At 41.3% G+C, this 25,401-nt stretch overlaps 1 protein-coding gene across 1 annotated transcript in view; it reads left to right on the top strand.

Moving 5' to 3' along the window:
- grin3bb (glutamate receptor, ionotropic, N-methyl-D-aspartate 3Bb) overlaps nt 1–25,401 on the top strand; it is a gene marked incomplete at its 5' end in the record, with an annotated part of 114,934 nt that overhangs the window by 64,528 nt on the left and 25,005 nt on the right. The window contains 4 exons of the mRNA XM_081358280.1: nt 1,888–2,516; nt 6,383–7,475; nt 8,164–8,309; nt 10,879–10,994. Coding sequence (XP_081214406.1) covers nt 1,888–2,516; nt 6,383–7,475; nt 8,164–8,309; nt 10,879–10,994 — 1,984 coding nt within the window. The remainder of the gene's footprint in view (nt 1–1,887; nt 2,517–6,382; nt 7,476–8,163; nt 8,310–10,878; nt 10,995–25,401) is intronic.

The raw sequence follows: 25,401 nt of genomic DNA, 5'->3' as shown, positions 1-25,401 counted from the left end.
GATGTCAATTTGAAAGTCATGAAATGACCAAAAAGTGCCAATAAACTTTTTTTTCTTTTACATTTCCGATAATGGCGCGTATAATTTGCACTAAGTGCCTGTCTTTTTAGCAAAAAAGGCACCCACAACTAAATAGCTACAGTTGCACGGGTCGTTGGGCGTGCGTGAGGTGCTTGAAACTAAGTAGCTTTTGACGCGTTCGACTCGAGTTCGAATCCGCCTTTTGCCGAACTCGCTCTTCTCCCTCTTCTCCCTTTTCCCAATACACATGAGATGTAAAATGTATAGCCTAACATAAAGGTCTCTAGCGTTATATTTTGCCAACGAACTAATATCGAAACCGTGATATGGTTTTGTGCTTTATAAAACAGCACAAGACTTTAAGTATCCTATATAGGCATTATGTTTGTGCTGCGTGATTTAAAGAAAAGTGCGCACTTTGCTCACGCGATCAAAGGGTTTATTTCTTGCAAGTGAAGACATTAGGACAAAAGTATTGTAATTTTCCTATAGTGTAATGTAAAATATACTTTTGAAATATTCATTTTCATTTATTAGGCTATATGGATTTTATGTCATAGGAATAATTATAGAAATCATTATTATATTATTATACTAATTGTTTGGCATACTAAAACACCAGTTATAATGTAATGTAGACTGAAACTCCATATCATAACTAAAAAATATGTTTGAGCCCCCTTTAATGTCCAGGTACAAGTCAATGTTTTTTATTTGTGCACAGTTCATGGGTTGAAGCCCGTTGAAGCTCTTAATTTTGAGCTCTCAAAGAGCACCAGATTGATGCATTTAACCTTAAAATGTACAAAATTTTCTTGCGGGGGAGCATGCCCCCGAACCCCCCTAGAGGGACAGAGGTTTACCCAACATAGTTTTACAAAATCCTATATGGGAAAGATCTATCATTTATGAACTTTACTCCAGCATAGTACAACAAAGTTCCTTTTAAGTCAGTAAACTAAAACTCTTAATGCAAAATTAAAATGTCCTTGGACAAACTATACATTAGGCCTGCCTAAGGGGGGGCCTACAAGACATTGATTGTGCCCAGGGGCCTCTGAATTCTTAATCCGGCTCTGCACCTCACCTCGGACCTCACTAATTTTCAAACCCTGGTTACGGCCTTGGCCAGGACTAGGCCTTAGTTAAATTTGGACATTTAAGTAGCTTTCATAAACGTGCCTTAGACAAAACATTACTGGTGTGCATCTTGAGACAAACAATAGCACTGACATATTTTAAGATATTTCAGTGCAAGTTGCTTTCAGTTAAAACAGCTCAAACATGCATTTTATTCTAGGACTAGCTTAAACCGGACTGTGAACTTAGTCTGTGAAACCGGGGGTTTGAGTGCTGAGAAAATCGCTATATAAATGTAAATGTAACAAATTATAATTAATTATAATTAAATAAAGTTGCAATTGCGAGAAATAAAAAGTGACAATTTTGAGACCTAACATCACAATTTACGAGAAATAAAGTTACAATTATGAGAAATAAAGATTAAGAGTCACAACTGTGAGATCTAAAGTCGCAATTATGAGAGATAGACTGGCAATTATAAGAAAATAAAGATAAAAGTCACAACTGTGATATTCAAAGTCGTAATTGCGAATAATAAAGACAAAAATTCACAATTGTGAGGCCTAAAGTTGCAATTACAAGAAATAGAGTTGCAATTGCAAGAAATAAAGATAAAAAGTCACAATTGGTAGACCTCAATTCGCAACTATGAGAAATAAAAATAATAAAAAAGTATTTTGACATCTAAAGTCACAATTACGAGAAATAAAGCTGCAATAAAGTCACATTAAGAACTAATAATTTGATGACCATATTGTCTTTCTGTGCTTGTTCTGTTTTTAGAATCGCTTCCACTTGCAGATGACAACTCGTATGCCCCCTTCAGTACTGGTGGAGCTGCTTCTAGATGTTCTGCAGCGCAGTGGCTGGGAAGAGAGTATGGCAGTGCTTTGCCAAGGCTGGGAGGACGCTGGTCTTCTGGATCTCCTTGAGCTCCAAAGCCGCTCTGGCTGGGGACCCTCACACTGGCAACTTCGATCCGCCCTGAACCTCTCCCACAGCATACCTCACATTGCTAACATTTCTGAGTTCCTCTCTGAGCACTTTAATCAGGACCATCCTCCTCCTGCCTCGGTCCTGCTTTTTGGGGCCGACCCGGAGTGTGCCTCTTCTGTTCTGCGCAGTGCCCAAGACCTGGGGTTGACATTGCCCACTGTACATTGGATTATGGGACATCCTTTAAGCCCAGACACCCTTCATTCTATTGGTCTGCCTTTAGGATTGCTGGCTTATGGAGAGGTTGACCGCAAACCACTAGACCTCTACATTCATGATGCCCTGCAATTGGTCAACCGAGCTGTTAGTGCAGCAACGGTCGTACGGCCTGATCTAGCCCTCATCCAAAATATGGTAAACTGTTTTGACAAACCCAACAAACACGAGCTGCCCTCATCAGGACAGTACATTGCCAGGTAAATCCATATTCTCTCAGTTTATCAGTCAATTCAGTATGTAACCTGTGAAGAAGGTGTGTTGTGTTTTGGGTGCAGCTCCCCAACAAACTAGTATCTAGCAGCGAACCAGTTTCATCACAGTTGAGTTCCAAATGTTCCAAAATATGTTCCAAAAATATCCCATAAAGTATATTGTCATGCCATAAAGTGTATGATACACTTAACATTTGATGAATTTGTCATTTTCCATTTGAAGGTAAATGGCTTTTCAAATGCACCTGATATGCTTTTATTAGTGTTAACATGTTTATCCCCTTCCATTACATAGACAAAGCTGTGACTGTTGAATTCATAAATTGTATGTATTTTACTCCAAAGTATCCATAAATTATTCAACTAGTTTCAGTTGAAGACCTGGTGTAGAATACTGTGTAAAATGGGGTGCACCTTGCAGTAATGCTAGTGAACAGCATGGTGAGGCTAGTCCACCAGCAACTGTAGCATCAAAGTAGCACCATCTTAGACCACAAGATACATTCATCTATTTATTATTTATTCTTGAGAAAAGTTGCCATACATCTTGTAAGTATAGTGTTACATGCTTTATGCATACATTTCAGAATGATTTTTGAAACTTGCTTGTCAAAATTTAAATTTCAACAGCCATGGCAAATGTACCCTGACAGAAAGGACAGCAAGCTCTTCAGTTTCTTCCAACAGAGCACCCTGAACCCTCAAGATAAAAAAATAATTATTATTTTGTGAAATGGTATGTTCCAATACAGTCTGTTTAGCTTTTGTTATTGATTTAGAACCAGGGTGTATTGCAGGGGGCCTTCTTATTTTTACAATTAAATTAGAAATGATTCAATTCTTCAAAGAAGCCACATCAAAGTGGCAAATATAAAAACAGTTTTTAATGTAGCATAGAGCTGAAACTAAATAATTACAGAAACAGTTAAGGCCCTGATATACTTGAAGCTAAATCGAATAATGAACTGATGTGGCATTATTTCGAACACAATTGGGCCGAAACAAAGTGCTAAAGTGTTATTCTGTTAAATAACAGATTGGAGATTAAAATAATAGCAGATTTGTCTATTTTATATAAACACTAAAAACGTAAAAAAGTAACTTCAGTAGGAAATTTTGCTATGGTTAAGCATTCAAGTATTCAGTGAAATCTTCCAAAGATTTTTGAATTTTGGTGTAATTTTTTTCTCTATATATTTTTGAAATGGCAACTAGTAAATATACTAAGTTTTGTCATGCTGGCATGTGTGTTATACACACATAACATGTGTGTTATAACTAGCCCCGCGATAGGTTGTGCCCCACCCACCCACCCCTACAAACAACTATTTATGTGCTAAATTAACTGCTTTTATAAAAATAGATTGGTATTTCATACATAAATAATTGGATTGACAAAATCGATTCTTCAAAAAGTCATTAATAATTTATAAACAGGAATAAAACTGCCACATTTTTACACTTTATTACTTGTAATATATTTTTAGAGAATAAATGGCTTTGATGTTTTATTCTCAATACTCATCAGTAGAACATCCTACCATCTGGATGAGATGTTCCAGACAGCTAGTGTCATGCTTAAGGACAAGCGCACGGCCACTTTCTCTTGCTGCGCAAATTACTGGTGTTTGCCCAGACACTCAGCTGGAATGCAGACATGCTTTAGAGCTTTAAGCTTTATTTATGACTTCCCCTCAGTTGCCTTTCCCTGAGGAGGGATCACTCTTATCGAAAGCTCTGGCACATGCCTACCATGCAGGCCCGTCATTTTGTGTGGATCATGCCAGCACTCTGCCCCACACCACTATATCTCTCACAACAAACAGAAGTGAAATGTGGCTGTGTGGGATGCCTGGGTCTCTCATCACAACAGGATAAGGCTGAAAATCTGCAAACCGGACCCAAACATGCTGCATAATACCGGACGATTGCGAGGGCATAGCTGCAGGAGTGTGATACATAGCTCAGCAGCTTGTGCAAGACTTTGGCCACATTGTAATACTATAAAAGTAAATAACTTACATTTTTTATCAACAATTTTGCTTTTGCATGCATTTTTCTTACACTGAGGAGTTAAGTGAGTGAGAAGATAGTTAGTCAAACTGTGGTATTATCCCGCATATATGACAGTCCTGTGGATGACTATTGTAAAATCGAAATTCTGTTCTTTTTAAGCAGTTTTACATTACTGTGAAATAACAATTAGATCGAAAAATCATCCTATATTTTGATAGATTGCCATATTGGTCGATACCCATTATATACAAAGCATTGGGTAGTGGATTAATGTGTAATGTTGAAATTTCTAGTTAATCAGTTCAGATTGTTCATGTAAATTAACCAATTCATATAGAAATATTTCACAGGCTTTGCGTTACAGCAGTTCTGTGCTGCATTTTAGGTCTTCTTTTTATAGTAAAATATTTATTTAAATGGTGCTGTTTATTAATAAGATCTAATAACAGAGGTAGGTTAATCGTAGTGAGCAACCTTTTGTTTGTAGCTTGTAGTGTAGCTATTTTTCCCAAAAAGTAACTTGACTTTAGATTTACTACTTTAAATTGATTCACAAGTTCACATTTACAAATAATCGGATAGAGTAAAAGAGTAGGCGTATTTAGCGTGCTGTCCGAGGGGAGGGCTCTGAACTCAGAATTTGGCCCAAACCCAGAGGGATTGGAAGCAGCTGAGAGTTACGAGTCGGGGTGGCGGAGGGATGCAGAAAATTGTCGAGGAACATATAATAGGTGAGTCAGCTACGTATATAGGCCTCCTCTTGTAGCTGAATGGATAGATCATTTGAGCGTGTTCCTACCAAACATTTTCTAAGTAGCGTCACCTACAATGCACGCTTGGATTAATAGAAGTAATATTTCACTCTCATTTCCAAAATCTTTTCCCATCTTACCTTACAATAGCCCCTCTCTTCTCAATATATAAAAGATCAGAAAAGTAAGAGCAGAGACAAAGAGAGCTTTTAAGTATATAACAACAATCTCACTTAATTGAGCTGAAACACACATGCTGTAAATTAGATGTCCTTTAGATACACACTGTCAGCCATTGGCAGACTAAGATCGGCCATTTGCATTCTGTGGCAGGTAGAACTATGGATAAATGTTTGGAGCCAAATTATATATTAAGCTTTTCTCCTCAGTTTTTCATTAACCAGCACAGCATTTGTCAAATGTCATATTTATTATTTATGACTCCAGACATTAATCTTCAAGCTCAATGTCAAAGCATTTCCTTAAGTGACCCGACTTGTGCACCAGAGCAGCAGCCCTGCCGACTGAGCGGCTGTAATTCTGAAGAGTGGGAGGGAGTTTCACAATCAAATATATTGCTCTGTGAAAGCAACATCTGTAGTTTATGGTGTGACGGATGCCAGACCGTGTCAGTCATCCAGCTAGGCAATCCCTCTCCCAGGCCTTCCCCCCTCTGCCGCAGTTATATTTACTGTCTGCTTTGCTGTTGGAAAGAATAAAGCAAGCTTAACCTGTGTCCGATCCTGTTACTTACTCCCACATGTCTAGTTGTGAACCACAGTCTTTGTCTGGGATCCCCCTGAGTAATTTTTCAGGCCTGATTAGCTTGGGCCCATTAGCTCATGCTGTTATCATAGCTACATCATAAGCATTTTTGTTTACTGATGGCCATTCAAAATTACAATTCAGGCTCGAAGGGTTCCCAGGTAGCTTTCAGATGGTAGCTTTCAGGTTACATACTTCCAGAAGGTTCTGCTCCAGCCGAGCAATTTGGCATAAATAGGAATGTTAAGAAATAGTGTTCTCCAAATAATATAGGCCTCTTCCAATCATCATTTGACACTTGTATTCTTCCCCCCTCAGGTTCCTCTCTAATACGTCCTTTGTAGGGTTGACTGGCCCTGTCAGCGTTCAACGCAACCTTTCTCGTGTACACACCTCTCAGAGGGTCCACATTTGGAGTCTGCGGCGTGATGCCATCGGTCAGCCCACGTGGGTGACTGTAGGCAGCTGGGAAGGCGGTAGGTTGGATGTAGAGGAGCAGGAATTGTGGCAGGGCTCATCCCCTCGCCAGCGCACGGAGGGCCAGTTGGGCAGGGAAGGTCGTAGATGGCGGGCTGGCTTTCCTGTGTTGGGGAGTCGTGTGCGTGTGGTCACTCTGGTAGAGCACCCGTTCGTGTTCACTCGAGAGGTAGATGAGGATGGGAACTGTCCCGCTGGGCAATACTGTCTGGATGCAGGGACAAACAGCTCGGTAACCCTGGACCACTTGTATTCCGAGCGGGCTCAAGGCAACAGCAGCTTTTTGCCACCGGATTACAGCAAGTGTTGCTATGGATACTGTATTGATCTACTGGAGAAGCTGGCAGAAGACATGAACTTCGAGTTTGACCTGTACATAGTTGGGGATGGAAAATATGGTGCACTCAAGGGTGGGAAGTGGACGGGGTTGGTGGGCGACCTGCTGAGCGGGGTGGCCGATATGGCTGTTACCAGCTTCAGCATCAACTCCGCTCGCAGTAAAGTGATTGACTTTACCAGTCCATTTTTTTCTACAAGTTTGGGAATACTGGTGCGCAGTAAAGACACGGCTGCACCTATTGGAGCATTCATGTGGCCATTGCACTGGTCCATGTGGATGGGCATCTTTGTAGCACTGCATATTACAGCGCTCTTCCTCACCCTTTACGAATGGAAGAGTCCCTTTGGCATGACGCCTCATGGACGTAACCGTGTGAAGGTCTTCTCCTATTCCTCAGCCCTCAACCTCTGCTACGCCATCCTCTTTGGCCGAACAGTCTCTAGTAAGACTCCCAAGTGTTGGACTGGACGTTTCCTGATGAACCTGTGGGCCATATTTTGCTTGCTGGTTTTGTCCAGTTACACAGCAAATCTGGCTGCAGTCATGGTTGGGGAAAAAACCTTTGAAGAGCTCTCTGGAATACATGATGCCAAGGTAAGATCTTTTGAGACACTTTGGTATACTAGAGATGCACAATTCTTGATTTTTTGAGATTCATGCTTTATTTGTTTAAACAAATAACAAATAACATGTAATTTACTAGAGGTTCTGACAAAATTTGGTTTGGTTTGACTGAATGCTTCAATGACTTGTGCATAAAGAGTTACTTGTTTCATTACTGGATGAATCAGGGTTTTTGAACAAATCTCATGAATGAATAATTCAATGACAAATACATTTTTTTAACACTCATTTGTCGCCACCTTCTGGTGTAATGATGTAATCAATACAATCTTTATTTGAAGCATCAAGTTCGCTACCGTAGACATCAGGGTTTAAATCCGATTTATTAACTTTTATCCCAGTACTTTAATGATAATATTAATTATTGTAACACAAACATATTGATACAGTGTGGTTGAAAATACTTTTTGTGAAGCTATTTCATACCTACACATGATATCTGCTCTCTCTGGGTCAGCGGCATGGCCAAAGCAGATTTGAATATTCTCTGTGAGCGTACTTAGACAGAGTTGAATCGTTGTCATTTAGAAATAAATGTATTTAAAATACAGTGTAATCATTCGGACGTACAGTGGCACAGTACTCATTCAGTAAATGCACAGCTAAACAATGCACTATAATCTAAAACTTAGCTGTTTTTCCTTGCCCTTGGCCTCAGCTTCATCACCCATCTCAGGGATTCCGATTTGGCACTGTTCGGGAAAGCAGTGCAGAGGATTACATGAAAAAGAGTTTTCCTGAGATGCACGAGTATATGCGGAAATTCAATGAGCCCACCACACCTGAAGGGGTCGCCACTCTCAAGTAAGAGACCAATTCTCCCAACAGAATACACTCATCTAGCAGATGGCAACAAGTGCTCCTGGGCTGCGTTCCAGTCCACTTTTAGACACGCACTTGCAAACTTCCCTAAGCACCCCCCCCCCCCCCCCCGGGGGAATCCCTGCCGCCATTTTGAACTGTGTTCCACTTCGTGAAGTGGACGAGGGAAGTTTATATGGACAGACCCTCGCTCCCTTGATTTTGACAAAGGGAGCTAGTCTACTTCATATGTACACTTCATGCAGCTCCATATACCACAATGCAACACGATTGTGACGTCAACGCATATTGTGTTTAATTTACCCCACAACAAACAACTCTATGATTAATTATTTATATATAAAAAAAATAAACAACTCAACCACACCTATATACATATAGACTGCTGCATTAAACAATTTTGTAAGGGAAAAAAATTAATAATAAATCAACCCCATGGTGGATTCTAAGTGATCAAGGGCTTAGCACGTTCCAGTTCAGTTTATTGCAAAGGTTCCGCCAATAGTGGGCACTCATGCAACGTAAGCAATGACGTACGAGACGGAGGGAAGTTAGCGAGTAAAGGGCATGACCATTTTGGACTGGTTCGCAGCCCTGGTGTAGTTATACTGCCAAACACTATTATTTTAAAGAGAAATTTACAACACATGGAGAAAAAAAAAACTGTGCATAGATATCAATAATTCAAACAGCAGTTGCACCCTGTTCATTACAATGCAAATGCTGAATCTCAAGTCTTTTCTATATCAATCCTCCCTAGTGACTCACTGGTTGACAATACTACTAGAGGTGTCAATATCTCGGCCAAATGAATTCAATTTTTGAAAAATGCTGTCATTAAAATGAGGTGTTTGCCTGAAGCATTTTTTTCTCTCAGCATATTTGAGTCTAAGTTCTGAGATTCCCTCTCACTGCTGCTCGCCAGGCGAGTGGTTTGTTGTTTCCTGCCAGCTGCAGTGACACAGTCTGTCTCACACACATACCAAATTCCTAAGAGTGTGCTTTTGTTTGTTTATTTATTTAAATATTTATTTATTTTTGGGCTATATAAAAAAATAATAATAGAGGAGAACTATGATAGAAAAAAGGAGGAGAATTAAAAATTCTTATGTGATTTTTATCTAAAGCCTAATTAACAAGTTTGAAAGCAAACCACATAACTTGATTTTTTTTCTAGCCTAGTTTGCACTCACACTAGAGATGAATTTAGAAGGAACAGCAGAAATATTAACATTTTGAGAGTCAGCGCATCTCACTTCCTTCCATAATTCCTTAGTAAAGGTTTGAGTCTGTATGACAGATGGCAGAATTAAGCCTGAAATCATGGCATAGAAGTTGCTTCATTTAATATTTGGATGTATCTTTCGGAATGTAATTGGAAGAAAAACTTAAAAGAGACAAACGTCTTCAAAAGAGTCAAAGATCCATGAAGTATTTAAATTGGCTGAAAACTCTTTAATCCTTTTTTAATTTTGAGAAGAGGATCAGAGGTATCAGTGACCATATGTATCGCAAAGAACCAGCAAAGCAATTCATTTCTGAAATATTTGATTTTCAAATGTATGCCACAGTATGTCTGTTTTTGCCCTTTGATGGTGTTTATATGCAGTTTTATTTGTACTCTATTAAGAAAATTTCATATTTATAAGAATATACTGGTGGTAATATGTTAATAGTTTTCATTTGTCAATAATCATTTTGATTTGCCAGATTGGGATTACACTGATAAAATGTGTGGGAAAAAAAATGTTATTATCTACGGTGACCGGCCACAACATATAAACTCGTGTGAACGTGATAATATGTTGTTGCCACAAGATATTAATTTGTGGGAACGTCATATTAAGTAGTGGGAACGTGATAATAAATCGTGGCCTCGAGATCATATGTTGAGGGAAAGATATATATTTTTCTCGTGGCCACGACTTCATATTTTGAGAGAATGACATCTATTTCTCATGGCCACGAGTTATGTTGAGGGTACCCGTGTCGCGTGTGAAGATTCGGTTCCCACGTTTTACAATGTCGTACCCTCAACATATTACGTTGTGGCCACGAGAAACGGATGTCGTTCCCTCAACATATGATCTCGTGCCCATGAGATATTAAGACGTTCCCACGACTTAATATCACGTTCCCACAAGTTTATATGTTGTGGCCACGACAAAACTAAGTGAACCGAACATGTCCCCTCCCGGTCACCGTAATTATCAACCAAAAGTGCTTCTAAATATGTTTAATTTCAAATGTGCTGCTGGCTGAACTTTTTGATAAATGACATCTTTTTCTTAATCATTAAATTAAGTAAGGGTGGACCGCTGCCCTTAAGGTGTCACAATCCATTAAAAGTCCTTTTCGGGCTCTATTCAGCTTGCATGTGGTTTAGCGTAGCTGCTGATTTATGGCCGCCACTGCAGTTTATGAACATTTAGCTTAGACAAATGATGTCTGTGTTCCATTTGCACCGGAATCATACTGTGCATGTTTAATGAGAGTGTGTGCTTGCCTGTGTGTGTAGTTTTGTAGCCCCCCCTCTTTTTATGTTGTGAAGGACAGATCCGCCTCAACTTGATGCTTTTATCATGGACAAAGCCCTGCTGGACTATGAGGTGTCCATTGATGCCGACTGCAAGCTGCTGACAGTTGGTAAACCCTTTGCTATTGAAGGTAAGCAAAATGTACTATCAAACTATTTTACTGGACACATTGGGTAGTTTAGTGTGTAACATTAAAGAGATAGTTCACCCTATTCACCTTCATGTTGTTCCAAACCTTTCTTTCTCAGTGTTGCTTTGGACCCTACAGTTCAACTGTATGAAAATCAACAGTTACAACATTCTTCAAAATATCTTTTTAAAGATTCATTTGAGGTGGCCACATTAAGCAATGTTGCCGTGGGTTTTGAATGGCTTAAATAGAATACAAAAAGTTTATACATTTATTATAATTTCAAGAGGTCTTAAATTTGGGACAGAAAAACAGGAAAAGTGAAATGACCTAATGTGATTGATTGTTAAACTTCAAAAGGCTATGATTTAATTAATTGGGAACGCTGCACGTTTCAAAGTAAATACATGACACTGTTGCACATTCTACAGGCTCATGGTTTCAAAGCAGTTCACAATCAATGAATGGCGCAGATTTGTGCCAGGCAATTGCCTACTTCTTATGATCTACTGTTAATGAATTAAGACATTGTTTACATTATGGTGTTTATATCACCAGCAAACTCATCGCCATTTTAATAAGCGCAACTGCTTTGTATACAGGGGTTACCAGGGTATCAGTTGTATTTCTTCTGTTCCATAAGCGCCACCTACTGTCAGATAGTGAATTTGCATTTTCATTCAGACAGTCTGCTGTTTAAAGGGTGCAATATGCAGGTATAGGCTCATACAAAAATTATCCCTCTCAGTCATTACTCATGATCCACTAGAAGTGTGTGGTGGTGTTTGTGTCTACAAAGACCTTGGCTGCATCCGAAATGACATAATTCCCTACTATGACTACGTGACAAAAGTAGTATGTCCGATTTCACAGTACTGATAAAAGAGTTAGCAAAAATACCTGGATGACCTATTACTTCCAGATTCTGAGTGCGCATACGATGGACACTTTACTATCCCATTAGCCACGGGAGAGGATTTGTGAATGGCATTGAAGTGACGCAACTGATGCTGATAGATCACATGATAAAGACAACATGGCTAATGCATAGACTGTAATCATCATACTCAGTGAGATACATTAGCAGCTTTTGCTAAGAATAGTCAAAGGCAGGATAATCAACAGCAGACAGGGCAATGGAGACAATGCAGAGACAAACCAGAATGACAGACAGAGGTCGAGGCAGGCGGCAAGAAGCAAGGTCCAATAAACAATCCAAGTCGGGGCAGGCAGAGAACAATCAGAAACGAGATAAACAGTCCAAGGTCAGAGTACAAAGAAAACACGGGGCATAACGCTCAGAAATGGCCAGGGCAAATCAAGACTTCGCAGAGAAGTGATGTGTGGAAGTGGCTTTTATGTGTGTTAATGAGGTGCAGGTGTGTTGCGCAATCAGTCCCAGGTGAGAGGCATGATGGGAATTTGAATTCGGTAAGGATGATTAATATTCCGGAGACGGATCCCTCCGGTGGTGCAGAGGAGGTGGTATGGGAGCCTCCTCTGTAACAGAGCCCTCCCCCTGCGAGCGGCCCCTGGTGCTAGGAGGCAGACGACGCCGGGGTCTTCCATGAGGTCAAGGGGCCGGTTTCTCCAGGTGCATCCGGTGAAACTCCTCAGTGAGTGTGGGGTCAAGGATATCCCCAGAGTTGACTCAGGATCGCTCCTCCAGACCGAACCCCTCCCAGTCGACCAGGTACTGGAGAGTGTTGCCCCGGCGTCTGGAGTCGAGCAACTCGTGCACACGATACGCCTCCTCGCCGTCAACCAGGATAGTTGGGGGAGTCTGTGATATGGCTCCCTCCTCCGGCATTCCTCTCGGACCACCGGCAGGTTTCAGAAGGGAAACATGGAATGTGGGAGAAATACGATAATTAGCAGGTAGGTCTAATTGAAATGATACAGGATAAATCTGTCAAATAATTTGGAACGGGCCAACATACCTGGGACTGAGTTTCCGGCATGGAAGTCGGAGTCTTAGGTCTCTGGTGGAAAGCCAAACCCATTGACTGGGTTTGTACTCCTGAGCAGGACGGCGGTGACGGTTGGCTTGTTGTTCCTGACGTCTGACTGCATGAAGTAAGTGAGTGTGAGCCTGGTTCCAAACCTCCTCGCTCTTTTGCAGCCATTCAGTGATGGATGGTAGATCAGTAGGTTCGCCAGACGAAGGGAATAGTAGAGGTTGAAAGCCCAGAATACATTTGAAGGGGGTCAGTTCTGGGTGTATTCGGCGCTCCACTCCGATTGTTGATGTTGACAGTAAGAACGAAAGAATCGGATGAAGTCCTGGTTCAGACGCTCAGTTTGTCCATTGGATTGGGGGTGTTAACCGGAGGTGAGACTGACTTAACGTTAAGATGCTTGAAGAACGCGGCCCGAACCCTCGATGTGAACTGAGGTCCCCGGTCTGACACTATATCCTCGGGTAAGCCATAGAAGCAGAACACATGGTTACAGAGGAGCTCAGCCGTTTCAAGTGCTGTGGGAAGTTTGGGCAGTGGGATTAACCGGCAAGCCTTGGAGAATCGATCAACAATGGTGAGTATGGTGGTGTGTCCTTGTGAGTTGGGTAGGTCAGTGATAAAGTCTATGGTCTATGTGAGACCAGGGTCGATGAGGTGTCGGCAGTGGAGTTAAGAGGGCAGCAGGTAGTTGTCTGGGAGATTTGGAGGTGTTGCAATTGATGCAGTTCTGAACATGCTTGGTAGTATCGGTCAGCAGGGTTGGCCACCAGAAGCGGACAGCCAGTGTCGCCACTCTTCTAGGGCCAGTTTCATGGCCAACAGTTCACGATTGCCCACATTGTATTTACGTTCAGCGGATGTTAATTTTCTGGAAAAGAAAGCACATGGGTACATCTTTGCTGGGTTGCCTTGACGTTGTGATAATATCGCTCCTACCCCTGTGTTGGAGGCATCTACTTCCACAATGAATTGTCGTTCGGGATCTGGATGTCGTAGGGTGGGAGCTGACGTGAATCGTGTTCTTAGCTCATTGAATGCTTGACGTGACTCTGTGGACCAGTTCAGATGGGCAGTGTGACGTTTAGTCATAACGGTTAAGGGAGCGGCAACAGCACTGAAGTTTCTGATAAAACGCCTGTAGAAGTTTGCAAACCCCAGGAAACGTTGTAGTTCTTTGACAGTTTGGGGGAATGGCCAGTCCAAGGCTGCCTTGACCTTCCTTTCATGGCCACCCCCTCCTGACTGATACCATATCCCAAGTACGACGTGCTTGTTTGATGAAACTCACATTTTTCAGATTTGGCGTAGAGTTGGTATTGCATGAGGCATTTCAGGACTAGCCTGACATGACGGATGTGTTCTTCCATGGAGTTTGAGTAGATTAAGATATCGTCGATGTATACGATTACCCATCTATCCAGCATGTCCCGAAAGATGTCGTTCATTAATGACTGGAACACGGATGGACTGTAAGCTAGGCCGAAGGGCATAACCAAGTACTCATAGTGCCCACTAGTGGTAGAGAATGCAGTTTTCCACTCATCGCCCTCGCGGATACGAATCAGGTTATAAGCATTGCGTAGATCCAGTTTAGTATAGTACTTGGCTTGGCAGAGCTGTTCTAAGGCGGCTGGAACAAGAGGTAATGGTACCTGAACTTGATTGTGTTGTCATTCAGTCCACGATAGTCAATACATTGTCGTAAACCTCCATCTTTCTTTTTCACAAAGAAGAATCCGGCAGATGCCGGTGAAGTTGAGGGTCTGATAAAACCCTTGGCTAGTTCCTCTTCAATGTAGTGTTTCATGGCTTCGGATTCGGGTTGAGACAAAGGAAATATCCTTCCCTTGGGAGGTGTGGTACCGGGAATGAGATCTATGGCACAGTCAATTGAGCGGTGTTCAGGGAGTTGAGAAGCTTTTTTCTTGCTGAAGGCTTCGGTGAGATCTGCATACTCGGATGGTTAGTTTAACTCTTCAGGATGTCGCGGAGGTATCTGGGATGTGATGGGAAACTCGAGAGACTTTAGACAGGCAGCGATCTTGACAGGTGGTATCCCATTGAATGATTTGAGATGGTGAGACGGTGAACTTTTCCTCTTCCGAGAGATCGGCCATCTAGCATCTCCACTGTCAGGGAGGAATTACAGGGGTTTAATTTTAGTTGGTACTGCGAAGCAAACTCATGAGAGATGAATTTCCCAGCTGCTTCTGAATCTAGTAGAGCAGTGGTAGAAATGACTTTATTCTGGATAAGCAGACGAACTGGTAGTGTGAAACTGGATGCCAGTGTGTTATATTTGGCATTAGCACTCACGCAGAGTTGGATGCAGGGCGAACTGGGCAGGAAGATTTCATGTGTCCTGGCTGACTACAATAAAGGCACAGATGATTCTGCATTCGGCGTTCGCGTTCTTCAGGTGTGAGGTGAGTGAATCCTAGTTGCATGGGTTCGTGTGCGGGGGTGGTTTCATGAGAGTAGCGGGGTGATGCTCAAGCTGAGCGTCGAGAACGGATTAGATTATCTAATTGAATGGCAAGATCAATGTATTCGTTCAGGCTTTTACCTTCATCCCGGCAGGCTAATTCAGACTGTAATTTGGTGGTTAATCCCTTCCTGAATAGGGTCTTCAGTGTGTCCTCCACCCAGTTGGTTTGAGCTGCGAGAGTGCGGAAGGTGAGAGCGTACTCGGCAGTTGTTCTCCTTCCCTGGGAAAGATTTAACAGTTGCTTGCCGGCATTCCCTCTTTCAGTGGGATGTTTGAAAACATTGCAAAATTGTTGGAGAAAAGTCCCGAAGGTGGAGAAGGAAGACCCATCTGGCCTCCAGACAGCTGTAGCCCACTCTAAAGCTCTTCCAGTGAGTAGTGAACAGACAAACGCTATTCAGCTTGAATTAGTAGAGTAAAGTGACGGTTGTTGATCAACGAATAGTGTGCACTGTAGCAGAAAACCTTTGCACTTCGTTGGGGTACCGTCAAATTTTTCAGGGAATGCAAGACGAGGGTTGACTGGCGGACTCATAGTAGGTGGAGAGACATTTTGTGGTTGATCGGCGGGGGCGTTCGCTGATGACACACGGAGACTTTGTAGGGCTTGAACGAGCTCCTCGGTGAGAGATGTGAGACGGCTCAGCTGATGGTGATGCAGTGCGAATTGTGAAGCTTGGGCTGATAGTTCTGTAGATAGCTGCATGACTGCTGCTGGATCATTGGGTGGCGAAGTCTTCTGTTGCGAATCATCAGACTCAGTGAGATCCATTTGCAGCTTTTATTAAGAATAGTCAAAGGCAGGATAATCAACAGCAGACAGGGCAATGGAGACAATGCAGAGACAAACCAGAATGACAGGCAGAGGTCGAGGCAGGCGGCAAGAAGCAAGGTCCAATAAACAATCCAAGTCGGGGCAGGCAGAGAACAGTCGGAAACGAGATAAACAGTCCAAAGTCAGAGTACAAAGAAAACACGGGGAATAATGCTCAGAAATGATGGCCAGGGCAAATCAAGACTTCACAGAGAAGTGATGTGTGGAAGTGGCTTTTATGTGTGTGTGTGAATGAGGTGCAGGTGTGTTGCGCAATCAGTCCCAGGTGAGAGGCATGATAGGAATTTGAGTTCGGTAAGGATGATTAATATTCTGGAGACGGATCCCTCCGGTGGTGCCTCCTCTGTAACACTATGAGATAGATGCAGATATTGTCCTCTGCCTGTATTTTCTTATTTTATAATTCTATTGCTGTGCTTGAAACGTTTCTGGGCTGCAACCTTTGGCAAGTGTCATCTGTGCTATTTGCTAATGTTGCTGTTGTCTTATTGACTGCTGTCTGTAACTCAACAGATTACTAGGCATTGTAATTACGTTTTAATGATGACGTGTAATTATTGTTTATTATAGCGAGCTAGACTGAAGATGGTTAAACAACTCGCAAATTACAGTCAGTCATCAAATGATTAGCCTAACTGTTCTTTGCACACAGAAATGCCATTTATGCATGATAAACACAATATTTGAATTTTTTTTTGCAAAACACCTCATTACTTATCTTCCCGCAGTTAGTACGCTCTCGAGGCGCTGTCTCATGTGATGATGATGCAGGTTGGACTGCGTAGTATTCTGACAGTATTCCTCGAGTATTCTGTCAACTGATATGATGTCAGGAGTAGAGGGGCCAAATATGAATGTTTACAGTGTTTACAAAAGTAACTGAAAATCCTACATCGGATGCATATATTATATTATATGTTATTGTACACACACACACACACACACACACACACTTACAAAATCTTTGTGGGGGACTCTCCATAGACGTAATAGTTTTTATACTGTACAAATTGTATATTCTATCCCCTTACACTAACCCTACCCCTAAACCTACCTGTCACAGAAAACTTTCTGCATTTTTACAATTTCAAAAAAACTCATTCTGTATGATTTATAAGCTTGTTTCCTCATGGGTACCTCAATTTAGTTCCCCGTGGTGACATGAGTCCATTCAGTATGTGTGCATTCAAGCTGAAGTTCCCATGCACCGGGATAGAAAAACATGCACCCACATACTCACACGTGTGTGTGTGTGTGTGTGTGTGTGTGTGTGTGTGTGTGTGTGTGTGTGTGTGTGTGTGCACAATTTTGACTCATCCCTTTTCTTCAAAATATGGTTTAAAGGCTGTTTAGTGAGCCAGTGAACACAATCACAAGCCATGTGCCCAAACTTGACACGAACACGCCTGCGTGTCCACACAGCACAAGACATACTTGACATGAAAGCACATGGTCGAAATAAACACAAACTGCGTGCTACACTGAACACAAAACACACGCGGACAGAAGAGTGTATGGCCTGAGCGAACTCGAAACCACAAGCTTGTCCACCAAGACAAGACAATAGGAGTGTCAGAGCTCTACCACCAAACCAAGAATAAACAGACCGAAGTGACAGAACCCTGACATGGACATGACGAAATCTGCTATGTAATGTCATTCACTGAGCAAAATGGGTGTAATTACAAATCTGGACTGCCATCAGGAGGTACTGTGCTTGAGGGGAATAAAGAGAACAGAGATAAATTGGGCAGAAATATTAAAACTTTACATTTGCATATTTTAACAAATCCACAACTGACAAGGGAAGTCAACTTGGCACAGATCTCTCCTGCTGTCATGCATTTTAGTGGAGAAGCCAATTTAAATGCAAACCAGGGTTGTTTTCCAGAGCTGCCTTTACAGGAAGAACAGCTCTTTATAGAAGGAGGCACTGAAAGGTGTGCTGTAGGAAAGAGAGAATTTCTTTGGGTTAAATTGTGGTCCAGTTTGTAATTTTTTCATTTCCTCAGCTGGGTGTCTGGGCTAATTGAGCTCATGCCCCGCTCGAGTCGTGTTAATTAGCATATGCCTGTTGTCTCAGGTCTTGTGTCTGTTCATTCTCACTCAGCACGTTTAATACCTCTGTAAACGTGCTGGACAATGTTATGCATGTTTTTAATGGATTAATAACCATGGTATTATGCATCAGCCATAATTTAACAGAGAGGTCTTGCCCTTCAGTTCTGCCCTTAAATGGTGCAAACTTATTTGTCATAGACGTGAAATTGCTCAGAATTTAAGATTGCAGAGAGGCACAGAAAATAAATAATTTCCCTCCGTTTTCACAGAGAAGGTTTAAGCTTGTCCCTGACAAAAATGCATGTTTGAGCTGTTTTAACTGAAAGCAACTTGCACTGACCAGTACCACTGTTTTGTCTCAAGATGCACACACCAGCAATGTTTTTTTCTAGGGCACATTTATAAAAGCTACTTAAATGCCCTAATTGAACTAAGGCCTAATCCTGGCTTTGTCTAAGCCCTGTCTGTGAAACCGGGTCTTAATCTTAGATACACTGCAAAAAATTATTTTCAAAATTATTTATATTGTCTTGTTTTCTATAGTAAAAATAAATAAACATTCTAAAAACAAGATACATTTATTTCATAGTCACAACTCATTAATTTTTCATATAATACTCCTTTAATAGTTTAATAAATAAAATATCTTTTAAAGAGTATACTTCAGTGTGAAATGAATGTAATGCGTTCGGACATTCACGTTAAATGAAAAGTATTCATTTTAATAAAAAAATTAAGTTTACATTTATTTGAACTTTAGAGCGCTTTTGGCCGACAGAAGTAGGACTTAAGTACATCTTTATATATAATTTCATAATTACTACTGTCTTTAAATAGGGTTAAAATGTACTGCTGAATGCAATGACAAGCACCTATGAAAAACTACTTACCGGTACTTACTTTAGAACACTTGTATTCCTCGGTTAGACTAGTGAGAGGTAGTTCCATGGTTCCACTTTGCCATCGAGGCTGATGTTAGCTAAACATCATGAGACACTGAGCCAGTTTTTTTGCGTATGAAGAGATGGTTCGCTCCATCTTCGCCACGGTTGTTAATGGGACTTCATACACAGAGAGTGTGTATTGGCCAGTGTGACCATTGTCCAGGGGAAGAGTCCGAACTGTTGGTAACAGAGATTCAGTTTCCCCATTTCTTGTGGTCCAGGCCATTAGGAATCTCTTTTGTTTGGTTGTTGCACCTGCTCTTTGACCTTAAGGCTTGAGTTGTACCATCTGCCTAGGCTTTAGACAGGCTGCTCAGACACTGTTGGTATTGGGTCGTCACCCGATGCAGAACCTTGTTTCTCTAAGCACCCCTTTGACTATGGAGATGCTGCCAGATCATGCTTGTATGCTCTAAGCAGCCAGAGAATCCTGGAATTCCTGCTTTCTGTACAGATGCATCAATGTACTTGTTTCTTTCCAGAAAGGCATACAGCATCAGTGCTACGATGCAAAAAAATATTTTGCCCTCGACGTTGAAAAGGCAGATTGGCCGAAATTGGTTGATGTCTGATGCACCCTTTTCTTTTGGTATTAGCACGCCGCAAGCTCTTTGCCAAGCCTTGGGAATTATTTGCATCTGCCATACTACCCTCATGAGGCTCCACAGAAAGCGTAGGATGTCCAGTGTGTTCTTGTAGAGCTTGTATGGTACTCCGTTAGATCTCGGAACCTATGCTGCTATTGCTCGCCAGACCGTGTTTTCTACCTCTTTCCATTTAGGAGGGCTAGTGTCCAGGTTGAATTCAGGTGGTTAAATTGGCGAGATGACAGGGATGACTATCTGCTCATGCCTTTTTGTGTCATGGTGGACGTTTTCCAGGTGTTTCTCCAATTCCTGCCTTGATGTTTTCAGAGTTCCACTTTTTTTCTTTTGCGAAGAGGTCTTTGACGAACTTGAAAGGGTATTTATTACAACAGGGTCTCTGCTTGTTCTTTCTTCTTGTGCATTTCATCAAGTTCTCTGCCTTTTGCAGAGTTGCTCAACATCAACCTCTCAGCGTCAGAGGCTTTTTTCCACTGTTTTTTCTTCTGTCTCCTCTCTTTGACTAGCCTCTCAATCTCTTGCTGCCGTCTGGATTTGGCTGGTGTGATTCTTTCCACTTCTCCCTTTAGCCACTCCGAAGTGCTCTTCTCCGTAGGTTCCACTTTCAAGCTTCCACTGCTGTGCCTACTTGTTGCTCCAAGATTTGCGTTAGATCACTGTTAATTGTTTCCCATTCTTTTTTGTTAACAGCTTTGGGACACTTCACACCAGGTTTGCGGCCTTCAATCTTTTATTCGCTTGGAGGTCTTTGTGGTTGCGTTGGCTCCTCGAACCCACATTTCTGTGCTAGTAGCTCTCTCTCCAGTAACAGGGGTGCTGATGCTCTGCAAACTTTGGTTTGTGTCCTGTCACTGTGCTTCACTTGACTGATTTGACCGGTTACCTTGTAAGAAGTACTGGTCAATGTGAGGCCCTTGTCTCTGCTCTCTCAAGAACCTTTTTTTCCCTTGGTGAATCCTCAAGCCCTTCTCTGATGTTATTTTCTCCCAACCACAAATGCACACCCGAAGCTTGCATTTTGCTGTCATCATGGATGTGTTGTGTGATGTGCTCTCCTTGTCCATAGTTGTTTCCTTACTTGGGTCTGTACAGGGCCAGATTTACCTCATATTGTGACGTAGGCAAAAGGAAATTTTGATGCACTCGAGAGGGTTTTTGCTATTACGGGGTCAAGGCCCATTGCCACCAGCGAGCCGCTAGTTGGCCCTCCCCCACCTAGAAATGACGGTGACAACAAGGCCTGGGGCCACAGTCCTCTGCCGTCGCCACGCGCTGGTCCTTTTCGCGGGTGAGCTGGACTGTTTTAACTGAAAGCAACTTGCACTGACCAGTACCACTGTTGACACACGCGAAATGTTCCGGTAATAAGGAAGTAAGTCTGGAATCTCCAGTCGAGCCGCCGCTAGGCTGCTTTGAGGAGGAGGACTCCGTTCTTCCAAGACGTCCACGAGCACGTGGTAAAGTCGTGGTCTGTTCAGTTCAGTTCAGATGCAGACCACACCACGTCAGGCGTGGGTCTGTCACTGACTTTGCCACAAAACGCCCCATTCTGAGAATGGAAGTGCACAGTCGCTATTTTGTGGTGCCCAAGAGGGATGGAGGACACCGTCTGATACTGGACCCGAGACCCATCAATCGAGCACTTCACTAGTGCACGTTCAGGAGGAAACGTGCCTAAGTCTATCTCTAACGTTACACGCTTTAAAGCACAGGATGTTTCTCAGCTGAGCTGTCATCCTTGCGTGACGCTGACGCTCAGAGCGCTTGCCCTTTAACAGGGCTTTGCGGATGTATGTGAATCGCTCGGCCACCTTCTTTCAGTCGGGCCAGCTTTTCGTGTGCTTTGGTTGCTGTACTAAGGGAAAGATGTCAACTGTCTCAAAACAGAGACTTTCTCACTAGATTGTGGACACTGTCGAGCTGGCTTTCGCGCGCCAGAACCGGGCTAATATGGTCATACCATATTAGCGGTCCTAGTACTGAGCCTTGTGGTACGCCATACTGAACTTGTGATCGATGAGACATCTCTTCATTTACTGCTACAAACTGATAACGGTCAGATAAGTATGATTTAAACCATGCTACTGCAATTCCACTAATGCCAACATCATTTTCGAGTCTATTTAAAAGAATGTTGTGGTCGATAGTGTCAAATGCAAGTTGGATCAAGTTGCGTTTTTTTAACAAGCGGTTTAATCATAGCCAGCTTAAAGGTTTTCGGTACATATCCTAATGACAATGATGAATTAATGATATTAAGAAGAGGATCTATGACCTCTGGAAGTATTTCTTTCAGTAGCTTAGTCGGTATAGGGTCTAACATACATGTTGTAGATTTAGATGATTTAACGAGTTTAGTAAATTCTTCCTCTTCTATAGCAACGAACGAATCAAATTTTTCCTCAGGGAGACTACAATGCACTGCCTGATGAGATACTGTAGTAGATGGTTGCATAGTTATAATTTTCTCCCTGATATTATCAATCTTATAAGTGAAGAAGCTCATAAAGTCATTATTGCTGTGTTGCTTGGAAACTTCGGTGCTTGAAGCTTTCTTTTTCGTTAGTTTAGCCACCGTTTCAAATAAATACCTAGGATTATGTTTATTTTCTTCTAATAGGGTTGTAAAATAAGCAGATCTAACAGCTTTTAAGGCCCCTCTGTAAGCAATCGAGCTCTCCTTCCATGAAATGCGAAATACCTCTAGTTTTGTTTTCTTCCAGTTGCTCTCCATTTTTCTGGCTGCTCTCTTAAGGGCCCGAGTGTGCTCGTTGTACCACGGCGTTGGACTATTTTCTTTAATCTTCTTTAAGCGCAACGGAGCAACTGTGTCTAAAGTGCTGGTAAAGTGCAATATCGAGTTCTTCTATGCTATCTGGGATGCTGAGATGGTGAAACTGATCAGGAAGATTATTAATAAAGCAATCTTTAGTGGCAGAAGTGATAGGTCTAACATATTTGAAACACGGAGTCGGCTTTGCAGCCTTGGCTAAATGAAGTTTACACGAGACTAGATAATGATCCGAGATGTCATCGCTCTGCTGCAGAATTTCAACGGCATCAACATCTATTCCATGTGATAAATATTAGATCTAGGGTATAATTACGACAGTGAGTAGGTCCTGACACGTGTTGTCTAACTCCAATTGAGTTTACAATGTCTTTAAATGCCAATCCCAATGCATCTTTTTCATTATCGATGTGTATATTAAAATCACCAACAATTAGTACTTTATCTGCAGTCAATATTAAGTCCGCAAATTCTTTGATAAAATCTTTATGGTGCCCTGGTGGCCTGTATACAGTAGCCAGTACAAATCTCAAATGTGATTTATCATTTATACTATATATTTTTACATTAAGTACTAACACTTCAAAAGAATTTTATTTAAAACTTGATTTCTTAGTGGTTTTGAAAATATTACTATAAATTACAGCAACTCCTCCCCCTTTGCGTTTCAGACGAGGCTCATGTTTATAACAGTAATCTTGCGGGGTGGACTCATTTAAAGTAATGTAATCGTTTGGTTTTAGCCAGGTTTCTGTCAAACACAGCACATATAGGTTATTATCTGAAATCATATCATTAACAATGAGTGCTTTTGAAGTAAGCGATTGAATATTCAGCAACCCAAGCTTTAGCATTTGCTCATCTGTATTATAGCTATTTTTTTATTTGTTGAACTTTAATTAAATTTTTAACCTTAGATGGGTTTAAACGTTTTTTGGATTTCCAAATTCGGGGAACAGACAGTCTCTATATGATGATAGCTAGGTGAAAGAGGCTCTATGTGATGGGATTTATCTGACCTTGGTTGCGCGAGGCCGCTAGCAGACAGTCGGTTAAAGGGTAAGTTCAAAATATGCTTTCCAACAGGTGTTTTACCATTCGTTGTAAAACTGTGGATCTATTTTTCCAAACGTCTTACACCCGTACTGTAGATTCTTCCGTTGAGAGCTTGAATAATAGACACTCCAGCCCAGTTGGTGGCGATAATGCACCTTTGCCAATTGCAAGCAAACCGCTGGCATTTCATTGAATACACAGAAGAAGCAGAAGAAGAAGCGGCGGAGTAATACCGTACCTCACACAGCTCTTTCAATACAAGTCTATGGAGTTGGACAAAAACTACGATAAAACCTGTTGGAAAGCATCTTTTGCAGCGATTTTTGTGTGAGCATATCAGTAAACACCCCTGACCACTCGGTGAGTTTCACGTCTTTGTAAATGAAAGTTTAATGCGTTTTATGAAGTATTGTTCCAGTGCACCTATACACCCATTCTAGAGGTTTTGAGGAAAGCGAAAGAAACCTAAAATTCTCGGGACAGCAGCATGTGTCCAAATTTTAATCTTAACCGTTCTATTTCATCAGAAGCAATCTGTAAACAGGGCTTTAAGTGTAAAATACCGAACTTACCCTTTAAGCCAGTCTGTCTGCTTCCTGACCTGAGCCCCAGATTGTCATGTCTGAGCTCTAAGACTATGTGCCATATTACTAGAGAGAAGAGCAGCACCATCCCAGGAGGGATGAATACCATCTCTTTTCAACAGGTCAGGTTTGCCCCAAAAACTTTTCCAATTGTCTATAAATTCTATATTATTTTGCGGACACCGCTAAAATAACCAGTTCTGTATTTACAGTAAAAAAGCAGAGACACTCTAAACTGCTTGTGGCAGTTCATTCAGGATAGAGATGTTATGAGGTTTGACTGACAGTTTGAGGAGGCAATGGAGTTACGAGATTTGATCACAAGCTCTTTTTAATACTTCTCATTGTTTAAATATTGCAAAACCCACAGACAGACGTAAAGGGTAACCATAGTAATGATTTATGTTCAAAATTTGTTATTTTAAATTGTATTAATTTATAAAGTAATTGTCTCACATAGTTTTAGCAATAGAGTGAAAAATACACTGAAAATGTGTACAATTTACCAATTTACTCATGGAACTGCATTAAAATCTCTATATCTCTGGAACTGAACCGGATAGGGTCTTTAAAATGAAGAGACCAAAATAAATGTTTGTTGAAAAACAAAATCTAAAAGGATTTTTACGATATCTTTATTACCTCTTGAGTTACAGGCATGCAAACTTGCGGCAAAAAACACTAGTGCTTTTTCCTATTTTTGAACTCACCGTTGGCATATAATGCTTCAAAGATTGCTAAAGTAAACAGATTTAAATTATAGACCTACCAGTATCTATGTAAAAATAAAAACTGTCATCTTTTTGTCATTTTTACCCCCCTGCAATTTAACCCCTCTACAAAATAGTGGATTACTCAGCAAATATACAGCAATTACGTTTAATATTTTGGCTTTCATCACTATTTATGTTAGTCTTCCTTCACAATTGTTTTTTTTTTTTTAAGAAAATCTCAAATTTAAGCCAGGGAAGTTTTCAAAATGTGGTTGATTTGACATGGAATGACCCAAAATATATGTTTAATGTAATTTATATTAAAAGTTGTATGTCATGTATTACATGTCATTTTAATTACACATTTGC

The sequence above is a fragment of the Scardinius erythrophthalmus genome, assembly GCF_964197995.2.
Source record: "Scardinius erythrophthalmus genome assembly, chromosome: 25".
Taxonomy (NCBI): domain Eukaryota; kingdom Metazoa; phylum Chordata; class Actinopteri; order Cypriniformes; family Leuciscidae; genus Scardinius; species Scardinius erythrophthalmus.
The sequence above is the reverse complement of the archived record's forward strand: the minus strand, read 5'-3'. Positions and strand labels throughout refer to the sequence as shown.